At 48.9% G+C, this 12,691-nt stretch overlaps 1 protein-coding gene across 3 annotated transcripts in view; it reads right to left on the bottom strand.

The window, feature by feature from the left end:
- The window catches only part of PDSS1 (decaprenyl diphosphate synthase subunit 1), a 53,884-nt gene that overhangs the window by 9,670 nt on the left and 31,523 nt on the right, over nucleotides 1–12,691 (bottom strand). For 2 of the 3 annotated variants that reach the window (XM_082740932.1, XM_082740933.1), the window contains exons 5-7: nucleotides 9,778–9,919; nucleotides 7,111–7,222; nucleotides 6,901–7,010 (exon numbers count right to left, since the gene is read on the bottom strand). In XM_082740932.1, the coding sequence (XP_082597058.1) occupies nucleotides 6,901–7,010; nucleotides 7,111–7,222; nucleotides 9,778–9,919 (364 nt within the window). Of the gene's footprint in view, nucleotides 1–6,900; nucleotides 7,011–7,110; nucleotides 7,223–9,777; nucleotides 10,005–12,691 lie in introns of all 3 variants that reach the window. The other variant, XM_082740934.1, reaches the window with a different exon arrangement.

Genomic DNA, 12,691 nt, shown 5'->3' with positions numbered 1-12,691 from the left:
TCAGGCGATCCCGCCACCAGAGCGAGACCAGACGCGCGCACGATGCCCGTGCTTTCAGCGGAAGGATTTCAGCCTCCATCGCAGATTGTTCGCTTCGATTCTAGGGAAGCTAGTCTCCACCCCTCCTTTCCCGGGGTAAGTCCTCTTTCTTGCTGCTTTCAGCACACAGCAAACCTGGCCTACAGGTTGGCTCCATTTTAAAAAACCTATTGGGGCGCCTGGGTGGCTCAGTGGGTTAAGCCTCTACCTTTGGCTCAGGTCATGATCCCAGGAGCCTGGGATCGAGTCCCGCATGGGGCTCTCTGCTCAGCAGGGAGCCTGCTTCTCCTCATCTCTCTCTCTGTCTGTCTCTCTGCCTATTTGTGATCTCTCTCTCTGTCAAATAAATAAATAAAATCTTAAAAAAAAATAAAAAATTAAAAATTAAAAAATAAAAAATCTATTGATTAGGCCTTGTTTTAGGAAGAGGTATCTCATCTGCTCTAATCACACAGATGTTGCCATCTATTTCCTCATTTGTAGTTCCTTTCTTTTAATAATTTTTGGTGATTTCACTCTTTTCTCAAACGCAGTTACTTCCTGATATGTAACAGCCTCCAACCTCATGCTTCAGACAAATACTGTTTTCTCATTAGCAAAGTGTCTTCACTGGTCCTGCGGCTTGTTCCTTACGCAAGAAGTAACTAACTGCCTGAAAGCCCTCCCCGCTTTTCAGGAGAGGAGAAACAGGACTTCTAAGTCTTTTTAAAACCCCAAAAAACCTAGCTGGCACTGGCTTGGGAGCATTTCCACTGCTCTGCTAGGCACGCGAAGCAGGCCCGGCCACATTTCCAGAAAACAAAGACCGGGTAAACCCCCAAAGCAGGGAACAAGAGTAGCATCGACTCCACTGGAGGGGAAATGTCTACACTGAGTGCACGACACAGCCAGATGGCGTCAGTGTCCTGCCTGTAGCGGGTCACCGATGATGAATCCGTCTCCGGACTTCTGTTCCTGCCTCCCCCCGCCCCCCACCTAGGGGCGCACTCACGCCCCCGAGAGGTCCCGCCATTCCCGCGCTTTCCTTGGTATTTCGCATCCATTTTTATAAAACGCAGGATCCAAAGCCCTTAGCTGGTAGGGCTGCTGCCAGGAATGCGAGTCACACAACTTGTGAACTCTGCACGGAGCCTGGCAGCTGGTTTTAACACTACAAGTTTGCCGTCTTCCTCATCCCGAGCGCAGAAACAGGAGCTGACAGTGTCCGTGCCCCGTGACTACTACGAGCCGGGTCCCAGCACGTGCTCAGCCCTGAGGATGTTTCTGGAGACGGAGGAAGCCCGGGACGCGTCACGCTGGCTGCAAGCTCCCCCGACGACAAAGTGCGCGCCAGGAGAGGTCAGCGGGCCACTTCCTGGAGTGAATAATAAACTCGAAACTGCTACAGGGAGGGGGTCCTCTTTCCAACCAAATTAAATAATCTGGGAGACCACACGTGAGGCAATTTAGAACCTCCGGCGAGAGTCGAGCTACCCGTCACCCCGGCTGAGCGCTTGAGCAGACGAGATCCTGGCGGCCGGGGAGGTGCCGAGCTCAGAGCGCGAGGACGCCCCCTCCGCACTCCGCACTCCGGCTCCCGCAGTTACCGCAACACACAGCAGCACCGAAGAGCCAGCTTTCTTCCTCAGAAGTAAGACACGTGAAAGCCATTTTCCTTCTGAATTCAATTTACGGAGCTCCTAGGATGGAGACTCCAGAGTCTCTTAAGCCTCGCGGCCACCCAGAAGCACTGCTGCTGTGGCTGATGGTCGGCGACAGCCAGTTGTCCTGGGCACCAGCACGGCAGGTCCCAGCCCGAGGTTTCCCGCGTGGTCACTCGCTCATGAGCGAGGCCTGGACGCCCAGGGCGCACGGACCAGGGGTTCCGGGGCTGGAAACGATGGAATCAGAATCTGAACCTAAACGATCTGACTGCGGGGAATGTTCTCGTCATCGCTTTCCTACGCGGCGTGGCGGCCCAGAGGCCAGACGAGGAGCCCGAGCAAGCCCACGGCCGTGCGGCCCGGCCCCCTCGGGCGCACACGCAGACCCGTAACAGAGCTGCGCTTCGTGGGCCGCTGCTGCGGGGTGGCCGGGCAAGGGCCGCCTGTGCTCCGAACTCTCGGAGCGCGGGGGGAAGCCCACTCCTCACGCCGCAGCCCGGGGAGGGGCCGCCTGCGTCCGTCCCTCCGCAGCCGGGAAGGTCCACGCGAGAAGCACGGAGGGGCGCGGGCGGGACTCGAGCGCTTCCCGTTCCCGCCCCCGAAGACGGTGGTGCCCCGTAGCTTTCCGGCGGTGCGTGGTCGACCAGGGCCAGCTACGTCCAAGACTGCGGAGCTCGGCCAACAGGTCTGGGGGAAGCAGGCCCGCGGCCCCACCTCCTGGAAGGCTCCCCAGAGCCTGTCTTGGAAAGGCCGGGGTTCCAGCTGCCTGCGGGGGCGCCTGGTGTTTCTGACGCGGGTGTCCGCGGGACAGACCTGAGCGCGCGCGTCCCCGGGATAGACACGTGCGCGTGCACATGGAGTCTTCCTCGCAGCCCACGCAGACCCGACCGCTGGAGCGCGTCCTTACGGCAGAAGTACCGGAACAGGTTGTTCTCAAACCCGGCTAGTACTGGGGGGGGGGGGGGGGGGCGCGGGGCACACAGGCAGCATAAGCCCCAGGTCAAGAGCGAGTATTCCTCGTACAGAAAGAGCAGCTGAAACTGCGGGGGGCGGGGCCCACACACTCCGGGGGGTGGGAAAACCCGCCGGCACAGCACAGCGGCACAGAGCGTCGAGGTAGGGAAAGCCCTCGAGCGCCCGCCAAGTCGCCCGCGTTCCTTTAGAAGAGAGCGATGCGAATTCCAGCTCCACCGCAGCCCGGGTCCTCCCTGCCACGCGCACAAAGTGGGAGCCCCGCGGCCCGTCGGGGCAACGCTGCGACACGCACAGGCACCGCGGAAGGCACACCGCCCCTGCTCCGCGCGGAGTCGGGGCTTCCTCCCTGGGCCCCTCCCCTCTGCTCCTGCTCCCTCTCGCTCAAACGTTAAAAATAACTATATAATTATAAAATAAATACATAAATGAGATAGATGAGATATAAAAGGACCGAGAGCGACGCATACCCACAAACATATAGCGCAGGACCTTGGTTTCTAAATACCATTCTCCGCCGGAAGGAACAGGCCTCTTTGGAGGGATTACGAATCCCAGTGCTGGAAAGGACAAGATGAGGCTTGAAGAAAGTGCGGAGAGAATGAAGGGGGTAGATGAACGGGACAGAGGAGCTGGGTTCAATGGTCCTCCCATTGGCCAAATATGGAATTCCAGCATTTACATAAGTAACAATAAAGCGTTATAATCCATAGAGTAAATAAGAATGCAGGAGGCCATAGATCGAAGACTGGAGAAGCGCGGGGTAAAAGGAATGAGAACGCACGCCACCGTCATTGCACCGTTATGGTACTATCAACATGCAAAAACCGGTGAGTTGGATCAGAAGCAGATTTACAGAATCTCAAAATATATTCCCGTATCAGAAAAACAGTAACTTTTAAGTGAAGAAACCAGGCAGTCACCCCCACAATCGAGTCATCAAAGTGAACATCACCAGTAACAGGACACGTGCCCCTCCCTGGCCACAGCAAACCGAGGCGGCGGCATCCCTTCTGCTGTTTTCCGGCCCCAAATGCATAACCTGTCTCTCAGCGTGCGGAGCCACACACCAATTCAACTCGAGAGGCTCGACAACCCGCCTGCACTCTTCACAATATCCAAGGAAATGTTCCAGACGGAGAGACTAAAGATTCATGACCGCTAAATCCAACACGCGAACAGGGACTGGATCCCGAACCAGAAGATTTCCCCCCTTTGCACGACAGTATTATGACAGTAGGCAAAATAGGAATAAGGTCTATCTGCAGGTTAGGTAAGAATATCATACCAAAAGTCAGTGTTCGGCAAATATGAGCCACAAAAGAAAATCCTCTAAGTGGTGCACTGTGGCTTTGGAAATAAACAGGAACCAGGGCTTATGCAGCACTGGAGAGAGGAGAAAGAATGAAAAAAAAAAAAAGGAAGGAAGGAAAACAAACGAATGCAGGATTACAGTACCATAGTTCTGGGTTCGAATCTCAGATCAGCCACTGTCTGACTAACACTGGATGGGCCACTGGACCTCTTAGATCTCATTCCCATTAGATTATCCAGGGAACAAATCATAGCCTTCATTGGAAGCTCAACTGTATTCTGCGTGACTATGAATACAAATAAATAACACTCATTTAAAAATATCACTATTTTCATATCAATGTCCTAAAACATTCCTAGATAGCCCTCTCTCAGACTTTACACTATTTCTATTAAAAATACAAGGAGTGGTTCAGGGAGGGGGTGGCGGTGTCTTTAATAGAATAAATTACAAGCTGCTCAGTTTCCTTCCAACTCCCGTAACATCTTAGACTCTGATTGGTTCTTCCGTAATAATTCTGATGTTTAAATTCTCTGTAGTCCCTCTTTTGGGTGCTTCTGGTTTGCTTTGCATGAACTTTTGGAGCCCCATGTCTTTGCATTTTGAATACCAGGAGTACATAAAACAGCCATGTTGAATATGTAATACCTCTGGAATATTCTACCCATAAGCACTTAAATACAGAATCTTTCATGTAGACCGCTCACACTATGATTTTGCTTTATTACTCTAACAGTTCCGGGGTTTGGGAATAAATCACAGAAAAAGTGGGTCATTGTGGGATGATGTCAGCATGCCTCCTAGTGGAGAGCGTAAAGCATTTCATTTTTTAGAAAGGACTGAGCCCTGTTCATATCCCGTCTACTGGTGCCTTGCTAACCTGTAAAGCACCTGGTGCGGTTTATGAACAACTATGTGTGCTGTGAACAGAACGTCTCTGGCTCCCCAGAGAGGATAGGGACCACAATCCAGGCTTTCCTTGGTGCCTCGGGCCCATCTCCTTGGTTCTCTGTGGGATGTCCATTCTGTGGGAACGACGACTCTCAGCGTGTTCAGTTTGAGCAGCCCTGCTACCCGCCAGTGCTCGCGGAGGCCGTCTCCAGCTTGCGAACTCATCCATGAGCCTCACCGAGCGCCCCAGCACGCCTTACGAGACGGGCGCTCCAACATCATGGAGCCCTCGACCATCAGAGGTAGGATGGCCAATGAAGGGTTAAGGTAACAGCTTTCTGGCACCCCCTTTTAAAAATCATTCATTCTTTTATTCAGCGTTCTAGTTTCTACCATATTTTCATCCATCTCTCTATTTAAAAAAACCACACTTGCAATTCCTTGAAAAGAAAATGTTGGCCCTTTGAATAAAGACAAAAATGGCTAAAATCATGGCCAGCATGTTCTCCGTAATTCACATATCTTAGAGTTTCCATTACATCTTTTTTTTTTTTTTTTTAAAGATTTTATTTATTTATTTGACAGAGAGAAATCACAAGCAGACGGAGAGGCAGGTAGAGAGAGAGGAAGGGAAGCAGGCTCCCTGCTGAGCAGAGAGCCCGATGCGGGACTCGATCCCAGGACCCCGAGATCATGACCTGAGCCGAAGGCAGCGGCCCAACCCACTGAGCCACCCAGGCGCCCTCCATTACATCTTTTTAGAAAGAAAATGTCCTCATCCTTTTATGACTCACTATTATCCATTTCTTTTTTTTTTTTTTAAAGATTTTATTTATTTATTTGTCAGAGAGAGAGAGAATACAGGCAGAGCAGCAGGCAGAGGCAGAGAGAGAAGCAGACCCCCTGCCGAGCAAGGAGCCCACTGCGGGACTCGATCCCAGGACCCTGGGAACATGACCTGAGTCGAAGGCAGTGGCTTAACCAACTGAGCCACCCAGCCATCCCTATTATCTGTTTCTTGACACTTTTTGGAACGGAGACTCTAGCTGCAATGAGCCTTTCTCACCGGGAGAGGCCTGAGGAAGAGCCCTCTTTAACCGCAGTAATATTGCCCCTGGAGGGCTCCCTCGGCTGCTGCTTTGATCTCGATGGGCTAGTGCCTGCCCAGTATCCGTCGCTGCCGCGTTGGTTAGGCGGGGATACCGTCCGAGGAGCACTGCTATGGCGAGAACCGGCTCTCATTTAGGGGCTGGCACTGAATGCCACAGGTTGTAGTCTACAGACTCAGGAGAATATGGACTTTTTAAAAAAAGAAGAGCGGAGGGAAGGCCAGACAAAGAAAGCAAGAGAGAGAAAAAGTTATAGTTCATACTTGACTTACAGCCAAAGAAAAATGGCTTGTTTTTTGGGTTTTTTTTTTTTTTTTTCTTTTTTTGCTGGGCTTGAACTCAGGACTCTGAGATCGAGGCTGGAGCTGAGATCAAGAGCAGGACACTTTATCCACTGAGCCACCCGGATGCCCTGGAAAACGGCCCGTTTATATTTCATGCAAAAAGACCCAAAAGGATCTACTACTCAATAGGACACAAAGGACGAAGAACCCTAGGACAATCTAATAGGCATTTTTTCCTGGGCAAATAGTGTTATTACAGAACACGGCACTTGGCCACTTTTTAAGGGTAAAATGTCAGAAATGGTATACGGGACAACAATCGGGAAAGAAATTACTTATGAGAAGTTGTTCAAAATGTCACACAGTTTGGAGGGGAGACTAGGTGCAGAGGGCTTATTCGGATTCCACTCTGGGGAGGAAAGATGAAAGCGAACGTCCGCCTAGCGAGAGAGGACCACAAAAACGAGCCCCGTGGCAGAAGTTCTCCGCTGTTCGGGGTCATCACTCTTTTCTCAGTGACCTCATGGGATTTGGGTTACTATCTGAAGGTTCTCCAGGGAAATGCTCCCCATGAAGAGCAGCTCCCGAGAAAGAGCTAGGAGGCTTTTTTTTTTTTTTTAACGTGAACAAAGACAGAACGTACATACTGCTTTACAACTGTTGGCTATCAGACTGGCGGTCTTCTTGAAGGTCTTCTCAAGGTAGTGTGCAAATCTTTCAGTCTCGTTTTCTTTTGACCCTAGCTGAAGAAATTCACCTACAAGGAAAGAAAGAAAGGGGTCACTTGTGATATGGCTTGACTGCCTGGCTCATTAGACTGGGACTGAATAAAAAAGAAAAAGTCAGAATTAACCTACCACGCACCAAATCTTCAATAACTTGGGTTAAAATAGAGATCACAGTTGTATTTCCAATCCGTGCCAGAGCTATAGATGCTGCAGAAAGAATTAAATCACCAGCAAGTACAGCCTAGAAGAAGAAGAAAAACCAAAAGCTTTCAGAGAAAGGTATCAGAGCAGCAGAGCCCACAGCAGAGCTGGCCCCCCAGAGAGACATTCAGGTGGGGAGGCAGGGGTCATCTTGGCTCTAAGTCTTCCCCAACCTTGTCCTCAGCAGGAGTCCGTGTAATAATCAGTTACACATTCGGGTCATTGCCAGGATTCGGTCGGATCCCAGAGATCACCTGGTCTTCCTCAGCAGAGCCAGTGACTGACTGGAGACGGACGGGCATCTCACCCTCTTGCTTCATCCCTGCCCGCACCAGGGCCCAGTGGCCCTCGGGTCAGCCGCACTGGAATGTTCACACTTTCCTCAAGCCACGACTGTCTCTCTCCTACTCAGAAAGCCTTTCCCCTTCTTCACTAGGCAGACTCAGCTGCACAGTTAGCTCGGGTGACACTTCCAGGAAGTCCACCAGGATCCCTCAGCCTGCAGATGCCCCTCCTCTACGTGCGCGGCTCCCCATGCATGCGGCTGTCTTCACAGTTGTCTTCAACCAGCCATGCCCCTATTTACCCAACTCCTTGGGCGCAGGGCTGGGAATTATCTCAGCGGGTGCTCGGCACACCCCAGCAAAGGGCACAATGCGTGCTTCTCTCAGTGAAAAGCAAACCTAGGCATCCTGACTTCATTCATTGCCCCTTGTTCCTAGACAAGCTTTTTTGTAGGCAACACTAGATAATCGGTATTTTTCTAATCTTTAGATTGGGAGGAGATGCCCATACTGTACTTACAGCTTGTTTTAAATTATACATAACTGAATTATACACTGTAATCAAATACACTCGTCTGCCTATTTAAAGATATCCCTGAGTTTTATTATAATTAGTACAATTACAAATTACAAATACTGGATGTCATAGAAATTTTAATTCATAGAATTTTCAACATCACATTTTAATTTTTTTGTCTTTTCTCTAGTATCTAAAATTAGCGATGTTCAGTATGTTTACCTGTTGGTCATTTTATATAACATATTGTACAAATTATTTCAACCTAAATATAAACACACATTTATGAGTCGCTGCACCTATGACGATGGAGAGGGATCCCTCACCTACCCCCCCCCCCCATCATTAGGGCTCTGGATCTCTAGGCTTTTATGTCTTTCCTCTTCAGGCCCAGGACTCCCAGAGGCCAAAAGGTTCCCATGTAGGCAGGTGAGGTGAGGCTGCCAGACTGGGCCCTGGGGAGCCGTGGGTGAGGGACTGAAGGGCGGGCTGGAAGCCGGGCAAGGTACCGAGGGCGCCTGCAGGGGGCGCCACATGAATGGATTTTTACTGGAAACACACGTACTTTCTGTTGGGAGGCAGAAAAGGGAAGGAGGTTGAGGGGCCGGCAGGCCTGTCAGACCAGTCTCGGGCGGAAGAGGCCACCAATAGCAGAGGTGATCACAGTGGGGACGACTAATTGGGCAAGGTGAAGACCCGAGTTTGTACTCTTAAATAAGGCTTTAGGACAGGCCCTGAAAACAGACATCTGACTGCAGGGACATGTCACAGAGTTAGCCGTGATCTCTCCAGAAAGAAACTGCACCCCCCCACCTTTTTTTTTTCCCCCAACAACATTCTGACGTATGGAATTCTGTCAATAGGACACAAGACCTTTTATTTCAAATGTGAAATAAAAGATTTATAAATGAGATTGCAGGACTCGATACATAGCAAAGTCATGCATCCCAAAGCAAAACCAGCATGTGAAGGTGACAATTAGGATACACATCTTTTTCATAAGGGTGATAGGAAAACAGGACGGAACCAGGTCCTATATACACGTGCAGGCAGGTGAGCAGGGAAAACCTAGTCCACACTCACGCTGGTTGGCGGCCCACAGAGTTGTGCGCTGGGGGCCGCCGCCTCCAAACAAAATGTCTGCACGTCTCCGTGTCCATTCATTCGGCACTGTTCCCGTCTGAACTCATAACTTACATATCTTTAGGCAAAAGTCCCCATTTTACATACACTTTTCAAGAGATGCTAAAAAATACCGTGGAAATATGCTTTAAAATATACATATATGAACCGAAATCAATTATAGAGCCTCTGTTTAAAAATGTGTAATTTTCACAGTATATGTGTGTGTATATATTTTTACATATCTATATTTAAGATACACACACACATAGTTCAGCTTTACTCATTTACTTGCCGTGACACCCTGGCACATGGCAGTCTATAAATGGTTAAAGAATTAAACTGAACTTGAGTAATCTGAGTCCCAAAGTAAAATGTACGGTTTCTCGTGAAATATGCTTTTTGGATAACAACAAAAAGCCCTTTCCCTATAACCAAAAGGAATTCTATATAGAAGTGTGCCTAACCAGAAACCTGAAGCTTATTTTTTCTATGGTTTTCTCTATTATCAAATGTATATACACAGACCAGACGTGACTACTGCTTTGGAAGTTGGAAGGCTGCGTTCCAGGAAGCGTATTTTACTTTTTAATGAAACAAATCTGAAGAGTTAATGCAATCCAAAGAGCGTGTGAACGGGTCAGAAGATGAAAAGGAAGCAAAACACCCTACCTTCTTTTCACCCCAGATCTTATTAACCGTGTGTTTTCCTCGCCGGGAACTTGCGTCGTCGATGACGTCGTCGTGTACCAGACTAGCGGTGTGGATCATTTCTGCAATTAAGGCTATGGAGCGCTGGCTTGCTTGCACATCTCTAGTTAACAGAAAGCAATGCTTTTTAACACAGACGTCGCCTATAACGTTCTCAGCAATCATCTTGTGAAAACTGGACATTCGATCTAGGATAAAGAATTTTATTTCTCTAAGAGAAACTGTATAAACACTTTTTGGCTTCCCTACTGAGCTGTTGCTATCACTTGGAGAACATTTTAAAAACGCATGAGTTACCTGGCCAAGATTCTGTTTTATGGACAGCCCATTCAGAAGGAGAATTTGTATGACTGACAACAAAAAAGGCTTACATAGCCCAGAAGTCTGGCCATCAGGCTGAAGAAGCGACTTTATGCCCTATCATTGGGGTCTTGGGCATCTTGGGCAGTTGGTCCGAGTTACAATTAGCTTAGATTTCAGGGGAGTATGGGGGAGACAAGTAAGAAGCAATGCAGAAAAGTGTAATGAAGACCCCATGGTCGCGGTGTTTAAAGCTTTTAATATTGTGTTAAATTAGATGTTTAGGAAAGAGTCTTCAAGAATCAAGATAGAATTTTGGTCAAAACTGTCTTCCAATCCATGTTTAACCTTTGCATTAGAAACTGAAACTTCTTGGGATGCCTGGGTGGCTCATTTGGTTAAGCGGTGGCCTTAGGTTCAGGTCATGATCCTGGGGTCCTGGGATTGACCCCCCACATTGGATTCCCTCCTCAGTGGGGAGCCTGCCTCTCCCTCTGCCTATGCTTGCTCTGACAAATAAATAAAATCTTAAAAAAAAAAAAAAGGAATTGAAACTTCTCTTTCCAGTTATAATACCATATACGGGCTAAGCACTCTCAAGAAGATACACGGGTGTGAGGTTTATAGGTTTTAAAAGAAAACATGCCCCGGGTCCTTTTTAATCATCATCTCATTATCACTATCATCATCTATGGGCATTTTTAAAACAGAATTTAGAGAAAATCAAAGTGGGGAAATAACCAATGGAATTTTCTGACCCAAAAACACAGGCCTGACTTAAACATATGCTGACCAAATGTTTCCCTTACGGAAAAAATGGCTTTTCACATACCATCACACTATCTCTTAGAGGGGAGAAAAGTCAGAGGGATGTTGAAACAGGACTTTTTCTTTAAAAGAAAAAATTTAGCTTGAACATCTGCAAAAGAGAATGCCCATTCTAATTCTTCACATCTAGCAGAAAGCAATGAAAAATGATGTGCAAGCACATAAAAGATGCTGGTATTTAACTAGACACTAAGCCTTGAGAGTGCCTTCTGATCTTCCTTTAAACGTAATTTTAAAATACGGTGCTTTGCCGGCAACTCTCAGCTAAGATTTCAGAGTGAAACCTCAGAGCCTACCACTGCTTTTAGCCCCGGAATCACTTGTGAAGTGCTGCCCATTATCTATTAACCTGTCACAGTCGTGACAGTTCTAAGTCCTTCCAGACCACACCAGGTTCTTCCGAGGTGGGAGAAGTAACCCGGCAGAGGGGAGGGATGAGTTCTAAGGCCATGATGGGAAATGAGAAGATGAACGCTCCCGTCTGTGGCTTCTCTGAGCAGTTCTGAAGCCCTCGATGAGACACAGACCCCACAGCAGGAGGCTTGGACCTCACAAATTTTTCAGATAAATGTGTCGGACCCTAACTTACTTGAGTTCAAATGCGTAGGAGAATGCAGATGTTTACAGGGCTTTCATAGAAAAGCTATCTTTCAGGGTATTTTCTCAACGGCCTTTGGTTTAATACACACTGCCTGGTAGTGAGTAGCAGAAACTAACTTAAAGCAACTGGGAGGGCCCCTAAATGTTCTCGTGCCTTCCAAAGGGGGGCCCCCACCTCCACTACCACAAACTAGGTCGGCAGACAGGGGCTCCTGCCCGGAGGTTGCCGGGAACTGGCAGCGCTCACCGAGACGCTGGCGTTCTTAGGATGTGAGGATATTAGAACAAAGACAAAGATTTCTTAAAATCTTCTGAAATCTCAGAGCCTGGATGTATACAGAATTAGGATTCTTGCTTAGAACATCATTTGGCAATGGTGACACAGCCCCTACAGGGGACAAACGTCGCGATTTGAGATGCGTTCTGATTGTGTCCGATGTGCTTCCTCCTGCACAACCAAGCTTAACGCGTGTCGGCTTCTATCGGGAGATGCTGCCACTGCTTTTCCGCAGCACAGCGTGAGGGCTGGAACCAAAACCTCCGTATCCTAAGAACACGCTCACAGTGTCTTTAAGATGAGATCTCCCAAGTGCCAACCGGAGTCAAGCCTTCAGAAAGCGGGGCGCCGTCTCCCCTTCCTGCTGGGGGACAGCGGACACGCTCAGCCGGCTTCTGGGTGTCAGCAGAGCAGACTGGCGAGACAGCCCGGGAAACGGAGGCCCTCGGCTTTAAAGTCGGCTGTGGCCCCTGGACTTCCCACTCGCACGACTATGTGAAGACTCAGCAGCCCCAGGACATTTGTTTTTTCCCCTTCGTTAGACTTACAACAAAATTTTTACAACGGAGTATTTCAAGCACAGACACAAATACGTGGAATTGCTTACGTGCAATTGAAGCGAAAGGCTTTTTTCCTTCTTCACACGAACACATAATGGGAGGTTTTTTTCTTTTTCCTTTTAAGACCTATTTATTTTGACACAGAGAGAGAGAGTGGCCGAGCTGGGGGAGCAGAGGGAGAGGGGGAGAAGCAGACTCCCCGCTGAGTGGGGAGCTGGGCAACCTAGGGTTCGCCCCACGACCCCAAGATCATGCCCTGAGTTGAAATAAAAAGATTCAGATGCTTAACCGACGGAGCCACTCACACGCC

Source organism: Mustela nivalis (assembly GCF_964662115.1).
Source record: "Mustela nivalis genome assembly, chromosome: 7".
In the NCBI taxonomy this organism is placed as follows: domain Eukaryota; kingdom Metazoa; phylum Chordata; class Mammalia; order Carnivora; family Mustelidae; genus Mustela; species Mustela nivalis.
Note: the sequence above shows the minus strand (reverse complement) of the source record. Positions and strands in the feature narration are given on the sequence as shown.